Source organism: Solanum lycopersicum, chromosome 7 (assembly GCF_036512215.1).
Source record: "Solanum lycopersicum chromosome 7, SLM_r2.1".
Taxonomy (NCBI): Eukaryota; Viridiplantae; Streptophyta; class Magnoliopsida; order Solanales; family Solanaceae; genus Solanum; species Solanum lycopersicum.
The window spans coordinates 66,543,379-66,563,822 of NC_090806.1; the positions used below are offsets into that span (position 1 = coordinate 66,543,379).

General features: G+C 32.7%; 2 protein-coding genes and 1 non-coding gene across 4 annotated transcripts; 1 reads left to right on the forward strand and 2 right to left on the reverse strand.

Moving 5' to 3' along the window:
- Nucleotides 1-601: 601 nt before the first annotated feature.
- LOC101250708 (heavy metal-associated isoprenylated plant protein 2-like) lies at nt 602-1,925 on the reverse strand. Its single transcript, XM_004243166.4, has 3 exons — nt 1,872-1,925; nt 1,357-1,510; nt 602-1,064 (listed from the first exon to the last, which is right to left on the reverse strand). Exons 1-3 carry the CDS (start codon nt 1,875-1,877, stop codon nt 769-771), a joined length of 456 nt encoding a protein of 151 aa, XP_004243214.1. The 5' UTR covers nt 1,878-1,925; the 3' UTR covers nt 602-768.
- Nucleotides 1,926-5,303: 3,378 nt separating this feature from the next.
- On the forward strand, nt 5,304-5,384 carry TRNAL-AAG (transfer RNA leucine (anticodon AAG)). Its single transcript has one exon. It is a non-coding gene; the product is annotated as a tRNA-Leu (tRNA).
- A 2,800-nt stretch (nt 5,385-8,184) lies between these two features.
- LOC101250423 (protein VACUOLELESS1) lies at nt 8,185-20,227 on the reverse strand. 2 transcript variants are annotated; one of them, XM_004243165.5, is made up of 15 exons: nt 18,702-20,227; nt 18,102-18,392; nt 17,641-17,780; nt 15,368-15,473; nt 15,184-15,276; nt 13,744-13,833; nt 13,556-13,669; nt 13,210-13,317; nt 13,024-13,097; nt 12,885-12,939; nt 12,161-12,342; nt 10,962-11,091; nt 10,715-10,817; nt 9,896-9,993; nt 8,185-8,888 (listed from the first exon to the last, which is right to left on the reverse strand). In XM_004243165.5, the coding sequence occupies exons 1-15, from the start codon at nt 19,482-19,484 to the stop codon at nt 8,724-8,726; spliced, it is 2,532 nt and encodes an 843-aa protein (XP_004243213.1). In that variant the 5' UTR covers nt 19,485-20,227; the 3' UTR covers nt 8,185-8,723. The 2 variants fall into 2 exon arrangements, with proteins under 2 accessions (XP_004243213.1, XP_069143622.1); XM_069287521.1 differs by having other exon boundaries at nt 10,885-11,091.
- Nucleotides 20,228-20,444: the final 217 nt, after the last annotated feature.

Sequence of the window (20,444 nt, forward strand, 5' to 3'; positions counted from 1 at the left end):
AATAAAACCTTAATATAATATAATTATGTCTTTAAAATTTTGATATAAATTGAAAGACTACCCGTTCATTATCCCAATTTTGAAAGTGCAACCCCCACGCCATAAAATTAATTGTCCAACAGAACAAAAATATCTGTGTACTCTTATCCATCCAAAATTTTTCCACAACTAATCAAAATATATTATTGTTTTTTATGATCGTACAAAATGTAGACACATTTATCAACGATATTATTCTACTCCACCCATTCCATTTTAATATATTTATGTTAATGCGATTCAGAGCGATGAACAAATTTGTTTTTGGTGTGAATTTAAACATCAATTTTTTAAGATTTTCTTAAACTAAAATATATGTATTTATAAATTATATAATTTTTTTTTTAAATCTCTATTATATTCAGATAAAAAAAGACGACACATTTCAAACACCATTTGAGATAATAAATTTAAAAAGATTTTTTTTTCTAAAAATTTCATATCAAGTTAAACTATTACGTATAGATTAGGACAGAAAGTATAAGTTATTATTTTCTTATCACTAATTAAACTACAACCTTTTCTTAATAATAAAAATAAAAAAATCCTCAACAATGATAAGTACGAAAGAAAAGAAAGTAATCCTTATCTTATTAATTTGATAACGAAACACCATAAACGAAAAACTTGTTAAAACTCCTCGAATAATAATAATAATAAATAATATTACATGAAATAGAAACAAAAAAGAGTAATATAATTCTTCTTATTTTTCCTCAAAGATATGCATCACCAACATGAGTAGCTAGTATAAGGATCAACTTCCCACATTTCAACCCTAGGAATTATCCTATTATTATTATTATTATAATAACAACTATGACAATTACATGAATTAACCACTTTTTCATCTTTTTTCTCTTGTGTTTTTTCTTCTTTTTTCTCAACTGGCTCTGGACCTTGGTTCACTATTTTAGCAAATCCCACTTTTTTCCTAATAATATTAACCAGCTCCACTGCATCTATTCCCTCTCCTATCACTGTCAGCAAATTCTTTTCTTCCTCTAAACTTACTTTCTCCACTCCTGCAAACATGAATGAATCATGTCATGTCATGTCTAATTAATTATATTTATGATACTATTTATTTAATCGTATCGTATGATCACTAAATTTTATCCAGTATAACAATGTAATACTACAATACTAGTTCTTTGACTTTACTATTATAGTGAGCGAGTCTAATGTTAAGTGACACACATAATATTTTTGAACCGTCTAGTTTACAAAATATGTTTAGTGTTATAATAAATATGTATATGTATGTATCAAAGATTTTGATACGAATCATATAGTATATAACGTTGCTATACGTACCTGGTAAAGTTGCTGCTATAGTCATGACTTTATTTTTGCAAGTAAGTTGTTTAAATAAGCAAGGTACCATTGGCTTCAACCACCCTAAAATACAATTCTTCAAACTTGGTCGAGGTTGACATCCATTCACAGACACATCAATAACTACCTTTATCTGCATTTAATCACAAATTATCAATAATCATACTAATTAATCGTTGGTTTGAGTTTGCTGATTAAAAATAACGAAAACAAACAATTAAGTAGTACTAAATAAGCATATTTTTAGGTGTTACATAATAAACTTGTTTTAGTGCATATGTTAAAGACAAATAAAGAGATAACTAAAAGAGTTGATGAAATTAAAAATGCATACAAGTTGTAAAACAACAAACTAGAGATAACAAATCTATGATTTTAATTGATTTTTTTTTTCTTCTTATAAGCATATTTGATATATGTAAGTTAATTTGGTCGACTTATAATTTTATATGCTCAAATGGACTATAAAGAAAATATATATAAAAGTATAGTACCTTCATTGTTTCTCTCTTTCTTAAAACTTTGACACATAATATTGTGACTTGTGAGGTTATAATTTTAAATGATTTGGTTCATGTATTTATACTATAATCAAGTGGAAATTTTTTTATATTATTTGTTTCCACGAATATTCAGATAGCCATCATGGCACTACGTCATTAAAGGTACGTAATGGTCAATTAATTGTATAACTTATGACAATTTGTCTCATTAATCAGTAGTTAAATGAGAAATTAATTAAAAAATTGCTAAATATTTCTAACATGACATTTTCCTGGCTAGCGGTAAAGAGTCACCCATGCTGACTTCTCTTAAATTGTAGAAAAATAGGAGTACGCGATCTTTTATCTTTAATCAGAGTTGTCAGGTTCAAATTTTAGATAAGAAGTTTTTTTTATTCGGGAGCGCTTCACATAACGAAAGATAACCCTTCGTCAAAAAATTACGTTATATATAGTGGTTAAATTTTAGTTTTGATAAATATAAATACATAAATTGACACCTCTTAAAATAAGAATTTACAAGCATTGTATGAGATCGTGTGTTCAAGCCCCCATTGACACCTCTTAATGAAAATCCTGCGTACGCCACTGACTTTATATTTAAATGAGCTTTGCCCGATCTCAATTCAAATTAATCAGAGCTTCAATACATATTAATATCTTATCGAGTGTGAAATCAAAAAAGTAGAAGTTATGAGTATATTTAATTTTTTATAACTCTTCTCTACATTTTCTAAGTTTTCTCATGTCCACGACGACTTTTTGCTGTGTCTGGACATGCAAAGTTGTTGAGTGTTTTTTTCTACTACAAGGGATGTGGACTTGCCCAACAAAAATTAATCATCCTTAATTATTAGCACAAATTAAATAAAGTCAAGCAAAGTCTTTCTTCCTATTTTTTTTCATTGTTTTTGACTCTTATATTTCTTTAAATTTGTTTTAAACAACCTCTTAATTTCATAAAAGTATATGTAAGATCGATGTATATCTCATTCTTTTTAAACCTTATTTATAGAAAACTAAACATGATTCTATATCATACTATTTTGTTATTGTTATTATTTTTTTTCTTATAGACTTTGCACTGTTTTTATTATTGATAACTATACTTTGTTTAATTTTTTTTATTCTTTTGCTCGAATTTAATGCACTTGAGTCGAGAGTCTTTCTAAAACAACATCTCTACCTACATGAAATGGTGATAAAGTCCATAGCCAGAGCCAGCATTAGGAGTTTGGGAATTTTAAATTTTCTTTTCCTTCCGTATCATTAAGTTGTTAATCAGTTTTATTAGGGGTTCACAAGTTATTAATTAATTTTATAGCACACAAATAGGGTCTATGAAAAAGTTACGGGGTTCGTTCGAACCCACGAACCTCTACCTAACTCTACCCCTGATAAAATTTGCATACATTTTACCTTCCCAAATTTTATTCGACGAGATGTCACTTTAAATATCTTGTTGTTATTATATTTATATAGAACTACACAGATAGGTTATTATTATAAAGACCAAGCAAAATCAAACGTATAGAACTTTTTATTACTCCTATTAGTTAGAGCATGAACTTTCAATTAGGTTGACTAAAGCCCTTATTGGCTTTGAGTAGGTAAACGTTTTGTTTCCTTTCAAGTCCTTCACATGTAGTGATCCCACCGTATCAATATTTGCGGTCATGTTTATTTAATGACATAATACATATATTGGACTCTAAATTTGATTTTAAATTTTAATTTTGACCTCAAATTTTTATAGTACACAAATAGGCACTATCCCATCTTTCAAAAAATAAACACGCGATTCCTAGTTGACAAAATGCGTGAAATGCACGCATTCTGCGCGAGTGAGGAATAATTTTCGAGGCCCACAAAGGTAAAAGAAATGACAATTATACCCTTAATGAATCTCTTTTATATTGATTAAAATTAATTTTAATTTCTTTTTAGTTTCAAAATGACATGTAAGATATTTTTAAAAAAAGACATGTAAAATGTTTAGTTAGTTGACAGTCACTGATTGGCTCACTAATACACTTAGGGAACGTTTGTATTTCACACACTTTCCCTCCAAAAATCGCGTGTTTATTTATTGAAAGATAGGATAGTTAAAATGCCTATTTGTGCACTATGAAAGTTTGAGGTCAAAGTTAAAATTTGAAACCAAATTTAGAATCCAATATATGTATTATATCTTATTTAATTGTGTGACACTTTTAGTGGACCATAGAACTTGGTTATTTTAAACATAACATAAGAGCATACCTCTACTTTTATTTTTTTTATGGTATCATTATTTTTTTAAAACAAACAAATAGGTAAGTAGAAACGCAAAATATATATTAGTATTATTATGTACAATTGTTGTCTTGAATTTAATATGTTTCTTCATTATCAATTTCTTATTAAGTGGCGGTGAAACAACAAACTAGTCAACTGTTTTTTGTTAGTCATGGGACATATAGGGAATTGACAACCTGTGATTTCCTCTAAACATAAAAAATTTAATTAACTAAAAGGGTTAGACTTTAATTAGTTATGTTGAATGGAGAAAAAATAGTGGTGGATTAGGGTACCTACTAATGTGGTACAACCATATTTTTAATGAATTCACATTTTCTAGAGTATAGTTTGATGGTGTTTTCGATGAATTGTCGACTAAAATTATGATTTTTAGATGAATGGAGTAGAGTATTAATATATCTAATATATAATTTAAATGTGAAAAATTGTCCTCTAAAAAGGTAGATTGAATTGATCATAATTGTTACGACTTTTAAAAATCTTTTTAATTTCGAAAGAAGATAGTAATCATAGAGAAAACAAAAATTTTCACAATACACACAAATTTATATGATATCATTTGAGAATACAAACTCTTGTTGCACCCCAAAAATAATTTTTTGTTAGAATTATTAGCCGAAAACAATGGAGAATGTAATAGGACTAGATGATTATGCTCGTTAACTTGGCCTCATTTCATACTTGTGTCTAACAAATTTGGATTTCCATAGGTAAGAACAAATATACACGTGAATTCCACACGAAATAATACACACAAGACACCATGTAGGAATAAAAATTATCACGTGGAATATATAAGACATGTACATCTATTTATTCAATGTTGTACAAATTTAAACGCCTACTTATACATATTCAAAATTAAAAGACATAAATATAAATTTAAATCAAATTAAAGGACGTATAGTATTGCTTTAAGAATATATTATATTATTTCCAATCATTTTTGTAATGTCATGCTCTAGAAAAATTAGTCTGCTAGTGGAGTGATATTACTTTAAAGTATCTCGAGAAAATTTATCAAGATTAATATTATTTTAGTCATGATTTTCGAAAATACTATAGGTATTTTTCAAATTCTTACGATTTTTTTTCCAGAGAATAATAAAAATAAGTAGTAAAGTTGAGATGGCCGAGTTGGTCTAAGGCGTCAGATTAAGGTTCTGGTCTGAAAGGGCGTGGGTTCAAATCCCACTCTCAACAATAAAAAACTTTTAACATATTTTTTTAAAATTATTAATTCATACTAATAAATAAAGAACTAATATAAAGATTCTATTCTACATGTGTTTATTTATTTAAAAGTTAGATAGTAAAGTGTCTGTTTGTGTGTAATGAAAATTGGAGGTCAAAGTTAAAATTTAAAGTCAAATTTAAGATCTAATATATATATTGTCTAAGTTAAAATATAAAATTTGAAATTATAATTTAAAGATTTGTTAAGAAGATGTTAACATCATTAGTGATCAATGTCCAAATAATGGTAGAAGCAGAAAAGGGAGTTAATTCATTATTATAATTCAAAGTGTTATTCTTATAGACTATAGAATACTTGTATATAATTAATTATCATATTAATAAAAAGTTTAAAATTTGTAATACATAGTTATTTCTTGGGAAAATTGTATGAAATAATAAATTATTAATTTAAATAAATTTTATAGTTGTTGTTTATTTTATTTGTAACTCGCAGTAAATATTTCCTTTTTTTTTTTGTCATCTGGTTACATAATTAGTCATTTTTGGTATACAATTACCCGTTCGGTATACAAAAGTATAAAATATGTTTGCATTTGTATAATGCGAGAGAAAAGTGTATATATAAATATAAATGCATATATATTTCGTCTTATGCACTTATAATTATACAAATACATATCTTATAATACAAATCACAATGTATAACTGAATTTATACAAAACCGAACTATTTATATAAAAGTTGAATGTATCTGGCGAATTATACAAACCCAAAGCTCCAAAACGAACAAAAGATTTGCTATGAAATGTAATTATGCAGACTAGAACTATACATATAAATATAATCTTTATCTATTTTTTGAAGCTTGGATTAGAAATACTTGGAAATTTTCTATGGAAAATTTACCTCCATGCTTTGGGAAAGTAAACAAAGAAGGGAAGTTTTCAAACACAATTTTACGTATTAATTAGGTTTTCTTCTTCTTTTCCTTAACAATTCCCTCTATTCATGTTTGTAAGTCATTTAAATGTCGAAAAATTAATAGGTATACTTTTTTCCCTGTTAAACCTTTATAATTCGACTTTGTCATACGTAATAGGAGCACTTAGTAACAAAGATAAGATAGGTATAACATAGTAAATAATGTTTTAATAAGTACTAATATATATATATATATATATATATATATATATATATATATATCTATATATCTATATATATATATATATATATATTTTTTTTTTTAATTAAAAACAAACGTGAAAATTATGTATCTTTCTATTTATTGAAATTTTCACTACAACAAAAATAACTTTTAACGGCAAAAAAATATACCTTGATAAAGAGTGCTGAAGTCTTTATCGGCATTAGTTGAGTGTCATCAGAACCAATGTTGCTAAAACCTTTAAGGACCTTCTTGCATGGGGACTCGCACGAGGAGGTGTATATAGAGATAGCACCCGGATATGGAAGGAAAGGGGAGTCAACATCGGGATTAAAATAAACTGCAAAAGCAACTAAGTCAACGCCTATTTGCTGTGGATCTACTGGCCCGGACGCTTGAATCTACATATACACAGATTGTTAATTGCCGCTGAAAATACATATTTAGTGTCAGTTGCTAATTAATTACCGCTAAAGTTTATTTTTGATAAACGACGTAAAGAGCAAGCAAATCAAACAGTATAGAACTTTTGTTACTCCTATTAGTTAGAGCTTGAACTTACAATTAGGTTGACTAAAGGGTTAACTTATTGGCTTTGTGTGGGTAAACGTTTTGTTTCCTTTCAAAGTCCTTCACATGTGTATGTATGCACGTTTTTCTTAAGCACATCTCTAATTAGAATTTAGGAGGAAAGTAAAGAATTTTACAAATCATAACTAAACTTTACATGATAAACATGTTTTTGAATCTAAGATGACATAATTCAAAAGATAAATTTGAATAAATCTAGATTCAAAAAGGACAATACGTAGTCATAGACTTGAGTGGTAAAATATTAGAAATATTTTTTGAATAAAATAAAATTATAAACTTGTCATCTTAAACAAAACATAAGAGCATTTTTTTTTTTGGGTATATAGTATCATTATTTTTTAAAAATAAATAAACGTCATTTGTTAATGTGTTTCTTCCTTGTCAATTCCCTTTTTTAAGTGGCGGCAAAATAATACATCAGTCAACTGTTTTCTTGTTAGTCATAAAGAGAATTGATAACCTCTCACTTCTTCCACACATAAAAACTTAATCAACTAAAAAGGTGACTTTAATTAGTTCTGTTGAATGGAGAAAGATAATTAATATATCTACCCAATGTGGTACACCCTCAATTTTAATGAATTCACATTTTCTAGAGTAGTAGTTTTGTCCATATTTTTGGTGAACCCTAGATTCAAATTAAGATTTTCAGATGATTGTAGTAGGGTATATCTAATACATAATTTAAATGTGAAAAATTGTCTTCTATAAAAAAGAAAATGTTGAATGAATTGATCATAAATATGAGATTTGATAATTGATCAAAGATAACCAGTTGTATAGATTCCTATGACATAAACATTACTACTAACCATCAAATAGTACTTTCACCACACATAATTCAAACTGCTTCACATATGCAATCCAACCTAATATGCAAACTTGAAAAAGAACTCGTATAAAGCTGGGACTGTTTACGTAAAATGAGGCGTCAAAAACACAAATAAAAACATAGCAATTAGATACTCATCAAATCATTCAGTACAGATACACAAGCACAATATGAATTGTCCACTCAGTATCAAACTATCAATCACTTGACACTAGCTTTAAATAGCAACTTGTTATAAAATCTCTCAATTTACTAGATCCAGAGTAATTATTCTCCGAACCAGCAAAGTATTCCGGAATGTACAGAGGATAAAAACAATCCAAATGAGCAATAATACCAGCAGGTAGAGTCAAGTTTATTTTGGAACAGTTCACCACTCAGTCACATAAAAATGGAAACTACAAGCCCATGGAAAGGTTAGAGCTCAGATGAATTCTATTACCAATTCAGGGAGAAACATCAGCACATGCTTTCATATATCATTTCCAGCCAAGCTATTTACAGGCTGTAGAAAAACACAAAACGAATCTTTGCCAGATTCAAACATTTCCACAATCTCAAATGCCACGGATACATAGAAAATAAACAGGTAAGGAGGGAGGATATGCAGCGGATGGGTTCCAAGGGCTTCTTTTATCGTGCTGTGGAACAGCATTACTCCAACAGTAACAATCCTCAATCGATGTTAATTTAGAAGATACGTAACAACAGGCTTCAGACAAAAGGGTAAGGAGCAAGGAGATGGCTGACTTCAAGAAACACTTGGGAAGGATAACCGATCTCGCAGTGTGTCAAAAATTGATGAAGCGGCTGCATTTTGAGAAAATGTCTGCTTCAGCCTCCCAAGTAATTCATTATCTTTAGCCTGAGTAGCAGCATCAGCAGCCTCCTTGGCCATTCCAATTCGAGCGTAAGCCTGTTCATGATTCACAGATCTCGTAAGTATGACACATCATCTTCATAAGTATGACACATCATCTTAGTTGACACAGCAATGCACCTTTACTGTTGACTATCTAATCCTACGGCTATTGACACTTCAGAATCAGTTTACTCTTCCTCTCTTCCTTTTAGGGTGGAAAATGAATGCACTTATAATACGACAGACTAAAGTCAACCAGACTGTGATCCAGAATATTACATTAAAAAGTGAAGGCAGATATCTTAAGATATGCATCCTTCTGATATCCAGTCTATCCTGCTTATTGAAATAAACAGACGAAAGTACCTTCCCCTTATCTTCAACCAGGAACTCTGTTGTTTCGAACTTTAAAACTAAGTCCATATACAAAGAAGAGAAAACTAGATATCTTAAGATATGCATCCTTCTGATATCCAGTCTATCCTGCTTATTGAAATAAACAGACGAAAGTACCTTCCCCTTATCTTCAACCAGGAACTCTGTTGTTTCGAACTTTAAAACTAAGTCCATATACAAAGAAGAGAAAACTACTCCCTCTACTACTCTATGCTTAAATACCAAGCTTGGTTCACAATTAAGTCAGGATTTGAACTAGTGACATAATACTGCCAGAAGACTGAACCAACAAAGGTACAGTATAGATTTGTATGTCTTTCTTGATTTCTGTACAAAGCAATAAAGCTTTTCTTTCATTTATTGCTACAAAACGGAAATGCACAATCATTTTAGACTAATGCAAAGCATTTTCGAGGCATAAGGATAATGCTTTTTCTAGCCAGAAAAGATACAAGTATCCAATCTTTTCACAAGCATAGGTGAAAAGAAAAGGAGTAACTACTTTTTCTATAGTAAATTCATTTGCTAGCAAAATCATCTCAGTAGGGATAGTGACCACATGTGGATAAAGTTCAAAACTCAAACTTAAACTATGCAGGACTACATGCCATGTCAAACATGTCTGCGACTAAATGTGGAAATATCATAACATATACAACACTAACCTCTGCTCTTTCACGAGGATCAGTCAGCTTTGGTATGTACTTTAGTGCTTCACCTTTCTCATTTGCATCAACACATGCTTCGACAAATGGGCGGTAACCTAGAAGAAGAAAACAGGAGAAAAAGGGATGACTCTAAGATAATCCATTAGCCTTCATTAGCATATAGTATATGGTCAAAAAGGGACTTGCTTGGAATGTCTATGAACAAGTCCAAGGTGCTCCTTTAAGTGGCAGTCACAAGAAGCAGAAATACATTTCACATTGTACTTGTTCACAAAAAAGAGAGGATAAAGCTAGATCACCATGGCTACAGCAAAATCTAGTTTTGACCAAAAAACATAATAAAGCATATCACGCCATTCAAGAGGAAGTGTAGCTCAAACTAACTAAAATGTCACTCTAAGTGAAGGCTACTTCAGAAATTTAACCTTTTCAACCTCAAGATCTGATCAAATTCAGCAGGGGTTAAAAGAAGCAAAAAAAAATTTAGATATTCAAACGGGCAGCATTACATACAGCAGTTAATAGAAAACCTCTATTACATACCCCTAATATATATCACATACAACATTTTCTAATTAAAGTTCTAACTGTTCAATCTAATTTCCTGCTACTTGGAATGCAAAACCAAAGTAAACCTACTTGAATTAAACTCAACATTAATATCCTAAAAACAATCCATCATAACAATCAAAAGAAAGTCAATGAATATCCAGATTATATTACGAACATCACAGGGCAAATGCATCTATAGATATTCTGTTGAAATAAGAGGGGAAGTCAATGATTTCCTCCTGTTAAGCTACTGAGGGGACTTACCAATTGGTGGCCTTTTTTCCTTTGAAAACTTTTCCAAGGCATCCCAATCCCTAATTGTTGCCAGAGCAAAAACTTTAAGCCAATACCATCGCTTTTCAGATACCTGAATCATCCAAGATAATTAAAATTGGCACTATAAATTGGATAAATCAAGTTGAACCCTCATATACCTAAAAGAGGATGCAGAAATCGCTAATAAGACGGAGAAATAGAAGTACGTCATCACTGTGAGCCAAAAGAGACAGACCTTAAATTCTGTTTTGACTCTATTGGCACCACGATGGTTACCCAGCACAATGCATGTACGAATTGTATCACTTATACTTGAATCCATAAAGATGGCCTGTTTTGTATTCACCTCAATCTCATGTTGTATCCTATATCAATATATGAATGATACGACATTTAAATAGAAGTAAAGCAGAAGAATGGTAACTAAAAATGTAAAAAGAGAAAGAGACACGAGAGAGAGAGAGATGCATTCTCAATTAACATTTTTGTGCTAGTAATCTGTTAGATTTCTATGCACTTCCAAAAGATAATTACAACAAGAAAATTAATAAATGTCAGGAACTATGAAAAAAAGGGAAAAAGAAGTCAAATAAACTAAAAAGGTTGCTGAAGGATGAGACTATTCTGGAAGTTTGTCACTATAATTGTCAAAGAACATTGTTGCAATAAAATTATCATGGCGCATAAATTATCATCTGTTTCTTGCTGAGTAGTACTTGATGAAACTCAGAACTTAATTGACATGGTTATTCTATAACAGTTGGGGTACTATCCTTGCCTGCTAAAACTTGGGAAGAAAATGAAAGGCTTTACTGGGGACTCTCCCTTAGTGAGACTTGGGAGATTTAAATCATCTCCTGATCCATTGTGAAGTTTCCTCTAAACTCTAAACTCTGGTATTTATGTAAAATTCCAGAAAACCCATTCTAGCACCTTGACATAAAATAGACTTAAGTTCTACAAATATATGCAGAAAAACTTATCCCTCACAAAGAAATTAAGGGAAGTCGAAATAAAAATTGGGAAGTCATAATACACCTCATATGATCTAAGAGAAGTAGGGATAAATTGAACCACAGAGATGAGACACACATATAGTGGATAATGTTAAAGTTAAGATTGTTTGACTTGTAGCAGCAACTATTCTGAAACTCTCATCTAATTTAGCTTCATATTTTTTTACTGCAGCTAGCACACTGGACTTATATGATAGGAAGGCTTTTCTTACCGGTTAGAAATGTTATCAGGTGCCTAAAACTAAGCCTAATGCACACTCAGCATCACTCAGAAGAAGCAATTGAATAGACCATCAACTCAAGACAACAAGCAGGAACAAAAAAAAAGAGAAGCAAGAGCAAGCAAAAGAAATAATGAAACAGCTCCACTGAATCATCAACTCAATGACTTTATAACTAATACTGAAGGAAATGGCACCTTAACAATTTTGCATGCTCTTCAGCAGCTTTTGATTCAAAAAAATTTTCCTTTGTTTCTACAAATAGATGCTGGACCTTCTCAATGAGTTTTACTCTTGGACCATGAAGTGGAGATCCTTTGCTAGCCATGGGATTCTTAGACAATTCCCATGACTCTTTCCATAACAGAAAAGCTACATCCTACAACATTGAAACTTTGTCAGATAGCGAAAGTTGAATGAAGGAAAAGTAGAGAGAATCGCCATGAACTGTATAAATACTAGCTTTTTTTAGCAGCAAAATTTACATGTCTTGACAATTTAAGCTTAAAAAAGATACAGCAGACAGGATTATAGAGGAATTACACGGGATTCCAGAAGTAGGCAAATTGAAAAATTGTTAAAAGAGTTCCTACATAAAAATTATTGGTAAATAACTCCTACAATATTCTTTTACCAAATTCCATCTACTAAGAAATATAAATGTAAGGATATGAGCAACAATATCCAAATTAAAAATTGATAATAGTTCCTAGAACATATTATTTTTTATGGAGAACCTGGAAACTAATTCCTTCGTATACAAAGAACCTCCACTAGAACAACAAAACGGTCACAGAAACAGATATCCAATATCACTAGGATGAGATTCAATATTGCATACAGTTCTAAATTTCTAAAAATCAGGAGCAAGATAGTCAGAAGAAAGGTGGAAAAATAAGTTGTAGTTCCACACAAACCAACCTGAAGTTGCCCCGTAGATAGAAAAAAGTCCTTCAAAAATTCATGCTTGTAATGCCTTGAGTTTGGGAAGAAGGAAAAGTGTTCAGAAGGTTAAACAAACTGCTCTTGAAGTTATGAACAATTTAAAAGTTCTCAATACCGTGCATAATTAACAAACAAATCACGAGCTAGAGGTCTGGCCTGTATTGTCCCAAAGAAATCCAAAGCTGGTCTCTGGGGGAAAAAAGCATGTGGTTATTAATAACTGAACCAACTAGTAGTTTAGAAAGGAAAAAAAGGACTTGGGTTACAAGAAAATCTACTCCAGACCGGTGTTTATATGTACCTTTTGCCAGATGTGGAACAGGACAAGATAAACTAAATCAGTATCACCACTTTCAGTTGACTTCATTAGAGCAGTATCCTCTTCTCCAATGCTTAGCAAGAGAGGAACCTAGAGGAATAACATAGTTAGTGCACCACAAGCTAATGAAAGCTAACCATGTCGTACATTTTGGTCACAGAAATCCAATCAACAGATTAAAGCCAGCGAAGAACAAAGAAGTTCCCTTAGATGAGAACATCTATCATTAAGAGATAAGAAGTTCTAGGCTCCATCAGGAAACATGAAAGAGTTCCAAAAAAAGGATATTAATAGAAAGACAAAAGGCATTTAAAAGAATTAACAAAACCTGCTTAGATGAACGTGGTTCATGTTCAACAAGCATGGCAGCCAACTTCCGACGGCCATTTTTATCCGCATGAGCAGCAACTGCAGCATAAGATATTCCCTTGCATATCTTCAGCTGACATACCAAAAATTTACATGAGACTTTGCACTACAATAATTGATGTTGGACAGCTTGTTCCAAACACAAACCTTATCAAGTAACATCTCTAGAAGAGTGGCATCAGGGATTGCCGCCGATGCGGTTATCTTTGTAGATGCCCAGTGCATGACAACAACCTCCTATACACATGCAAAATCAACATTATAAGCTACCATTTTTTGATAAGGAAATCAAGATAAGCTAACATGTAAGAATTTGATGGAGTCTTGTACTCGTATGAGTTTGTATTCTGGACCCTTTTCTTGACTCGTTGTCAACTGAACCCTTTAAGAATGAAAAGTGATTGTTGTATGTCTTTGTGAAATTATATAAAATGTGCTATGTGAAATTTTGTACAAATATTTTGATCTATTGAGATATTTTAATGGTGATTTCTTGGCATTAATGAAGCAAAGAAATTTACGGTGGTTTATATCTAAATGTTTGTAAAAAGAACACGAATTAATAGTTTCGAATGTTGAAAACGTTAAGAAAAATCGACTTATGATTTTTAAGAACTTGAAGAGTATGGTCACGACTATAGAAAATGACTGTCATGAAGAAGAAAAAAATAAGGAGAATTAAAGTTGATGTTAACGGTGGTTGTGGGATGAGGAGGTGAAGGAAAGGTTAGAGAAATAACTATCTTACGTTATTTTTGTAAATAGAAAATTTATTATGTCCTTTATTCAATAACATTTTTGGTAAATAATTTAAAAATGGTTATACAATAATTATGGCATGACATTATTATATGTCATTTATGTAAGAGAGAGTGAAGTACACACATGGTTGAAGGGGTTTCAAAAGTTCATTTTTATTGAGTTTAAGGGTCTAGTTGACAAAAGTCAAGTAGAAGGGTTCAGAATACAAACTCATTCAAGTAAAAGGGTCCATCAAATCATTTCGCCACACAAAAATACAAGTTCAGGGTAATGCCTCATAAAATCCAATATATTTCAGAGAAGATAGTAGATACACACATAAGAAACAATGTTGTTGAGAATATCATTAACTAATACAAAGTGTGTTCTCTCTGATAGCTTAAGCTTTTAGATGAGATGGCCACGCACTTCAAAATGGTACCAAAGCATGCATAGGAGATCAAATCTCACCACCACCCATACTAAAAGAATCTCCACGTGGCCATGAAAAAGAATCAGGCCCGCACATGAAAGGGCATGCTAAGAATATCATTAACTAGTAAAAAGTGTGCTCTCTCTAATAGCTTAAGCTTTTAGACGAGAGCACACTTTTTATTAGTTAATGATATTCTCAACAAATGTAAAAACAGATTGACATCTTATATGGTCTCCGGAAAACAACCAACATATCATATAAACTGACATGTTATGAATATGAGCAACTAGGGTCTAAACTCCATTACAGATTATAAAAGTAGTAATAAGGTGCAGACACATCTTCTTAATTGGACCACATCTAAAAGAAAGAAGCTTGATAGAGATATGAACTTCTGCAAAAAAGCATACCTGATTCATACTAAGATATTCTGATATTTGTAGTGCAAGAAGGTGGCGATGAGCATTAATAAGACGAGCAATCAGAACAGCAGGTGTAAGCGACTGCAAGGAGGAAATGTCAGAAAAAGATCCATACAAAGAAAGCAGAGAATTTAGTGCACAACGCCACTTAAAACAAGGAAGTATGCAGTACCTTATACTGTTGAATACTGAGAGGAATGCCAATATCTGGGTGACGTACAGCATTTAATACTCGTAAAGTTTTACTCATCTCTTGAATGCGGTCCCGTTGAAAATGGCTGCCAAAGCCAACTGGATATCATTAACAAGAGAAGAAATCAGAATAGAATGATCTCTAGATAAGATCAACTTTCCAACAGCTTCATAAGTTAGGAGAAGGTCTATAGAAAAACAAATAAAGGCCCATTGTTCCATTAGTTTCATCCATTTCAACGTACTGCATATTCAGCATTCAAGTTGCAAATAAAGCAAAGTTCTGGCCACTTCCTCGTGATAAGGAATCCCATGAGAACTGACTTTGGTTTAGTGATTGGTCCTAAAGTACGCAAGCGCATAATTGACACTCCAAAAATACTCCACTTCCCCTCCGTCCCTTGTGGCCTTGACCCTTCATCTCTTGTACTCAAAGCAAGAAAAAGATGGAAATCCCAAAAAAGAAAAAAAAAAGGACAAACGAACAGATCCTTTTCTTATTTGCATCCTCCCCACACTTTGGATCAAATTTTAGTCCTTAAGCTTCATTGATGACTTTGAACTGACGGCGTCAAACACTGACCTTATGATGGCATCGTCGTTCTAGCATGTACCGAAATGAGAAACATGTTGATTGTACAACAATACCACACCTCACATATGGAACACAATCCCCTCAAAGCCATCGCATTCACTGCTCCACAGTATAGATTACTGGTATTTATGGTTCCCCCTTATCTAGAACCAGTGTTGTGAAAGGCGATCGCCTCGTTGCTAATGGCGAGAGGCGAGGCAACGCTTCATCGCCTATTTGCTTTGTGGCGAGGCGATCTTCAAAAGGCAACACCATGGCAACAATGGCGACAAAAGCAAGAAAGGCATCGCCTTCTCTGTTTTATTTTTAAAAAGGCAACCAATTTAGGATTTTAAAGTTCAAATTTAATTTTAAGGTTTTCTTTCCAAATTTGCACAGTTGCACTCTTAGACTGCAACTACGATTCCAACCAGTCAACCAGACTAGACTTTTCTCCGGCGGGTCGCTTTGCTTTGTTTATTTCTTTAGAGGTATTTCTTCTTTTCTTCTTTATATTTCTTCTTCCTCTGTTTATTTTTCCTTCTTATTCAGAGTTACTTCTACCTCTCTTTTTCTCACTGTTTTGACTTTTGCTCTTCTTTTTCTCATTCAAGTTCTAGACTTTTAGTATGTACTATCTATTTTCAGTTTTTTTAATTGAAATATTTTTTAATATGTTATTGCTATTGAGATTTTGATTATTTATATGTGCAACTAAATATTGATTATTTATATGTGTAACTAAATATTTTAATTTTTTGGGTATTAATTGGTGCCACATTTCAAAAAGGCGAGTGCCTCGCCACGTCTTGTCGCCTTTTACTGTCCAAAACGCTGTATAGAACTAGTATTAATAAGGAAATGGTCCTAGGTTTTACTTCTCTCCGAATTCAGTGAATCGTATTGTGTTACCAAAAGAAGGTTGAACAACATATATTCATGATATAGCAAACGCCCAGTTCACACAGTTCTACTATTCGGTGAACAAAGTGGTTCCAATGAACCGGACAGGGAGAGAGAATTATTATTTCAAGGCTGCCAGTGGGCTGGACCCAAGCTCAGTTTGAAGGAAGCCTCTCTTTAACTGCCAAATATTCATTAATCTTCAAGAGATACCATCAACATCTAGCCCAGATGCATATGTTTTTTGAAGGAACAGTCAGTAAATAAATCAAAGTAGTTTATGTAGACACTTTTCATTACTAGTATCTCTCTGCTGTAGCTTACAGGAAAAGCAACATTACCAGGTTAATACAATTTGAGAAGTTCCCATCATCGCTTGTTTATAAAACTACTCCATCACCAATTAGCTTGTTTAACAAACAGAAAGAAAGTAGATCGCCATAGCAAGAAATGCCTTATCCTTTGATACCTCTTATAAGCGAGGAATTATGAGTGCAGTGACGTTAACTGAATGATGCGTCACAGAAAGCACTGCCTCCTCAAAAGGAATTTAGACAGGGAAAAAAAACTAATATCTACATAATCCAGGAGACAGATCTTTTTTCCCTCCTCTGATCATAAGAAACTAGCATTAGATAGCTATTGTCAACATATACAGCATCAGAGTTTGATTAGGAACCCAAGAGGCAAAAGGTAAGATGGAATTTCTCTTTTTCTCAGGAAGCAATAAAATAGAAAAATTTTAGAATATCATCTCTACAAGCCAATAGACCAACCTGCAAAAGGCTTGGCCGTAGCTTGCTGCTCTTAAAAGCGTCCGCTGCTGTGAGACGTCAAATTCATGACCTGCTGCATCAATACATGCTTCAACCGCCTCGGGCAGCGAAGACCGTATTAGTCTCAGATTCTCATCAGCCTGATAAGTGATTAGTAGATTAGAATTCACCTAAAACTGAACTTCAAACAGTTTTTATCTGCTACATATATCCAAGCACGAAGTTGAAACGATGGTGTTCCTAGAAGAAACGACTAAAAGGAAGAACCTCAAGGAGCTGATTAAAAAGAAAAGAGGAAACAAGTTGGATACAGAAGTAGATATAGATTTGTTAGAAGATGTAAATATATGCACATATGGACAAGTCTAACTATGCTCATTCAACTGCAATATTTGAAGATCGAAATAGGCAAGTTGGTCCTTTGTCACTTCATAGAGTAAATACCAAAAGATATAGCCTACCTTGGCACTCCGCCTGTCAAAATGATCTAAGGCATCATAAAGCAAAGCTGCAGGTAGTGTGCTACCAATCTGAAATATGGAGACAGTTGAATCTGGAACTCGATGAAGAAATTCCATACTCATATTGGAGAGTATTCTAACGCCATCACATTCAGGGATAAGGAGAACTGGTTCATCATAAAAGTAGCGTACAGGGTCTCCATAAGGACCCACCATCAGAAGCATATCATCCCAGTAAAGTAGTACACTGTCCATTCCACACCAAGCTAGCTGCTCAGGGGGTAAGGCTGACTAGAAACACAAAAGCAATAACATGGTGAGGAAAGATTCACTGTCTTATAGAAAGATTTCGAATGATGAAACTAAAGAAGGTGTCGTACATATGTGATATTAATCGAGCTAAAAGGCCAGAAAACATTTGTTACATTAACAAGAAACAAAAATGCAACTGCGGCATATTATCTGAAAAACTGTATAAGCAACAATATGGTAGGACTTCATAAAAATCACTCTGGTTAGCACTTACAAAATACAGAGCAAGAAGAATTTACTTAGAATAATGTAAAACAGTAAGTTAGAGTATTGGAATGAAAAAACCACCTCACAAGGATACTCGAAAATGACACTGGAGAAGTCCGTGGACATAACAAGAAGCCTTCCATCATGTGTAAAAGATGCCAAAAGCTTCCCATTCCGGGAAACCACCATTTTCTGTAGAGGCCCAATTCCAAGTCCAACCTCCTGAACGCCATCCTCTTCCACCAACAGCACATGATCAGCAACCCCCATCAGTACCTCCACATTGCCAGACATAGTATACTGCGGTTCAATCACAGCCATACATAAAGGAAAATCCTCCAAACCAGTATCCGCCAATTTGACAGGTTTTGGATTATTGAAATCAGGTATACAATAAACCTGAAACGCCTCATTGATACAAACAACACCATTCCCCCAGAAAACACACTCAACTACACTATGAGTAAAACAGTCCGCACCTAACGTAAGCTGAGAATTCGGTTCAATAGGCTCGGCATGTATGTTATAACGATAAACAGTACCATCCTGAGTAATACAAACTAGAATTTGATCATCAGTCCATGACATACCGATAAGTCGACCGCCAGGATTCTTCCATACTGTTTCAGAGATCTGAACACCAGCGGAATTGAAAATTCTAAGCTTACGAAGGGCAGATTCAGCGTAAAGCTGGACGATCTTAGCATCGTCACGTATGACAGCGATTGGACCACCGAAAGGAGCGCAGGCGACTTTGTTACGCGTGAGGTCGACGTGCTTCCATTGCATCAGGTAAATTTCAGGTTTCCGGTAGTAGCGATTGTAAAGGAGCTGCCATTCTGCGGCCACAGTGACTGCCGCCATCGGAGGATTTGTAGGTTGAGTTTAATTTCCGATCAAAGATATGAATGGATCCGAAATTGAAAAAATGGAGTAAAGTACCATTGGATCAATGCGACTTATGTCGGGTCGGGGGCAGCTCCGTTTTATGGCCCTTTTTTTATTTGGGTCAACTGCCCCAATGTATTTTTTATTATGTCGTTTTTTGAATTTCTTATTATTCCTTTATGTATTTTAAATTCTTTTGGGTGGATGTGTCCTATGAATAGTTGGAGAGAAAGACTAAAATAGGTTATTGAGGTTGTGATAGGATGTTGAGATTTTTAACATTTTTAATTGGATGCGAGTGTTGTAGTGTATAAATTTAGATTTGGTCGAGTTTTAAATGCAAATTTTATTACGTGAGTTATGGTGGAGAGTTGATCAAATTTATTTATCATTAATTAAAAGTTAAAATTGATCAAATAAATGAATCGTGCAATGCGTGAATCTAATTTAGGTTTTATGAGCCCTACAACGGATTTGAAGTTTGTGGGAGCAAAGTTTAAAACGTTCTTTTTTCTGTCACTAGACCAACATCATACACTATTAATAACTTTTAAATCGTAATTCTTATATATATACTGAATTATTCAATACAAATATAAAATTCGAGCAGAATAGGTAATTTTCATAAACTCCCATCATACACTTCTAAAAATCTGCCCCAGTATATCTAAACACCAAATGAAAAATTAAAAAAAAAATGAAAATCTTTGGTGTGTGTGTGATGGGAGGAGGGGGAATTAAGTAGGGAAATTGCATTGACTTGGTGTAATGAAAATCCGCCCCATGTAATTTATTTTATTAATCACATAATAATGAAAATTGTATTAACTTAATATAAATATCAGATGCGGGTAAGATTTATCCTAGGTATAAGAACATGTATTTTGTGCTATTTGAGGAAAAAACATATATATAATTGCAGTTAAGTAATTGTGT

Bases quoted from the DNA above. Each gene is read 5' to 3' on its own strand.
- LOC101250708 (XM_004243166.4), bottom strand. The intron at 1,065-1,356 runs GTACGTATAGCA...TCATGTTTGCAG, and splicing joins TATAGCAGCAACTTTACCAG to GAGTGGAGAAAGTAAGTTTA.
- LOC101250423 (XM_004243165.5), bottom strand. From the start codon at position 19,484: ATGGCGGCAGTCACTGTGGCCGCAGAATGGCAGCTCCTTTACAATCGC. The intron at 18,393-18,701 runs GTGGTTTTTTCA...TTGTGTTTCTAG, and splicing joins TTTTCGAGTATCCTTGTGAG to TCAGCCTTACCCCCTGAGCA. The intron at 12,343-12,884 runs GTTGGTTTGTGT...TCAATGTTGTAG, and splicing joins TATCTACGGGGCAACTTCAG to GATGTAGCTTTTCTGTTATG.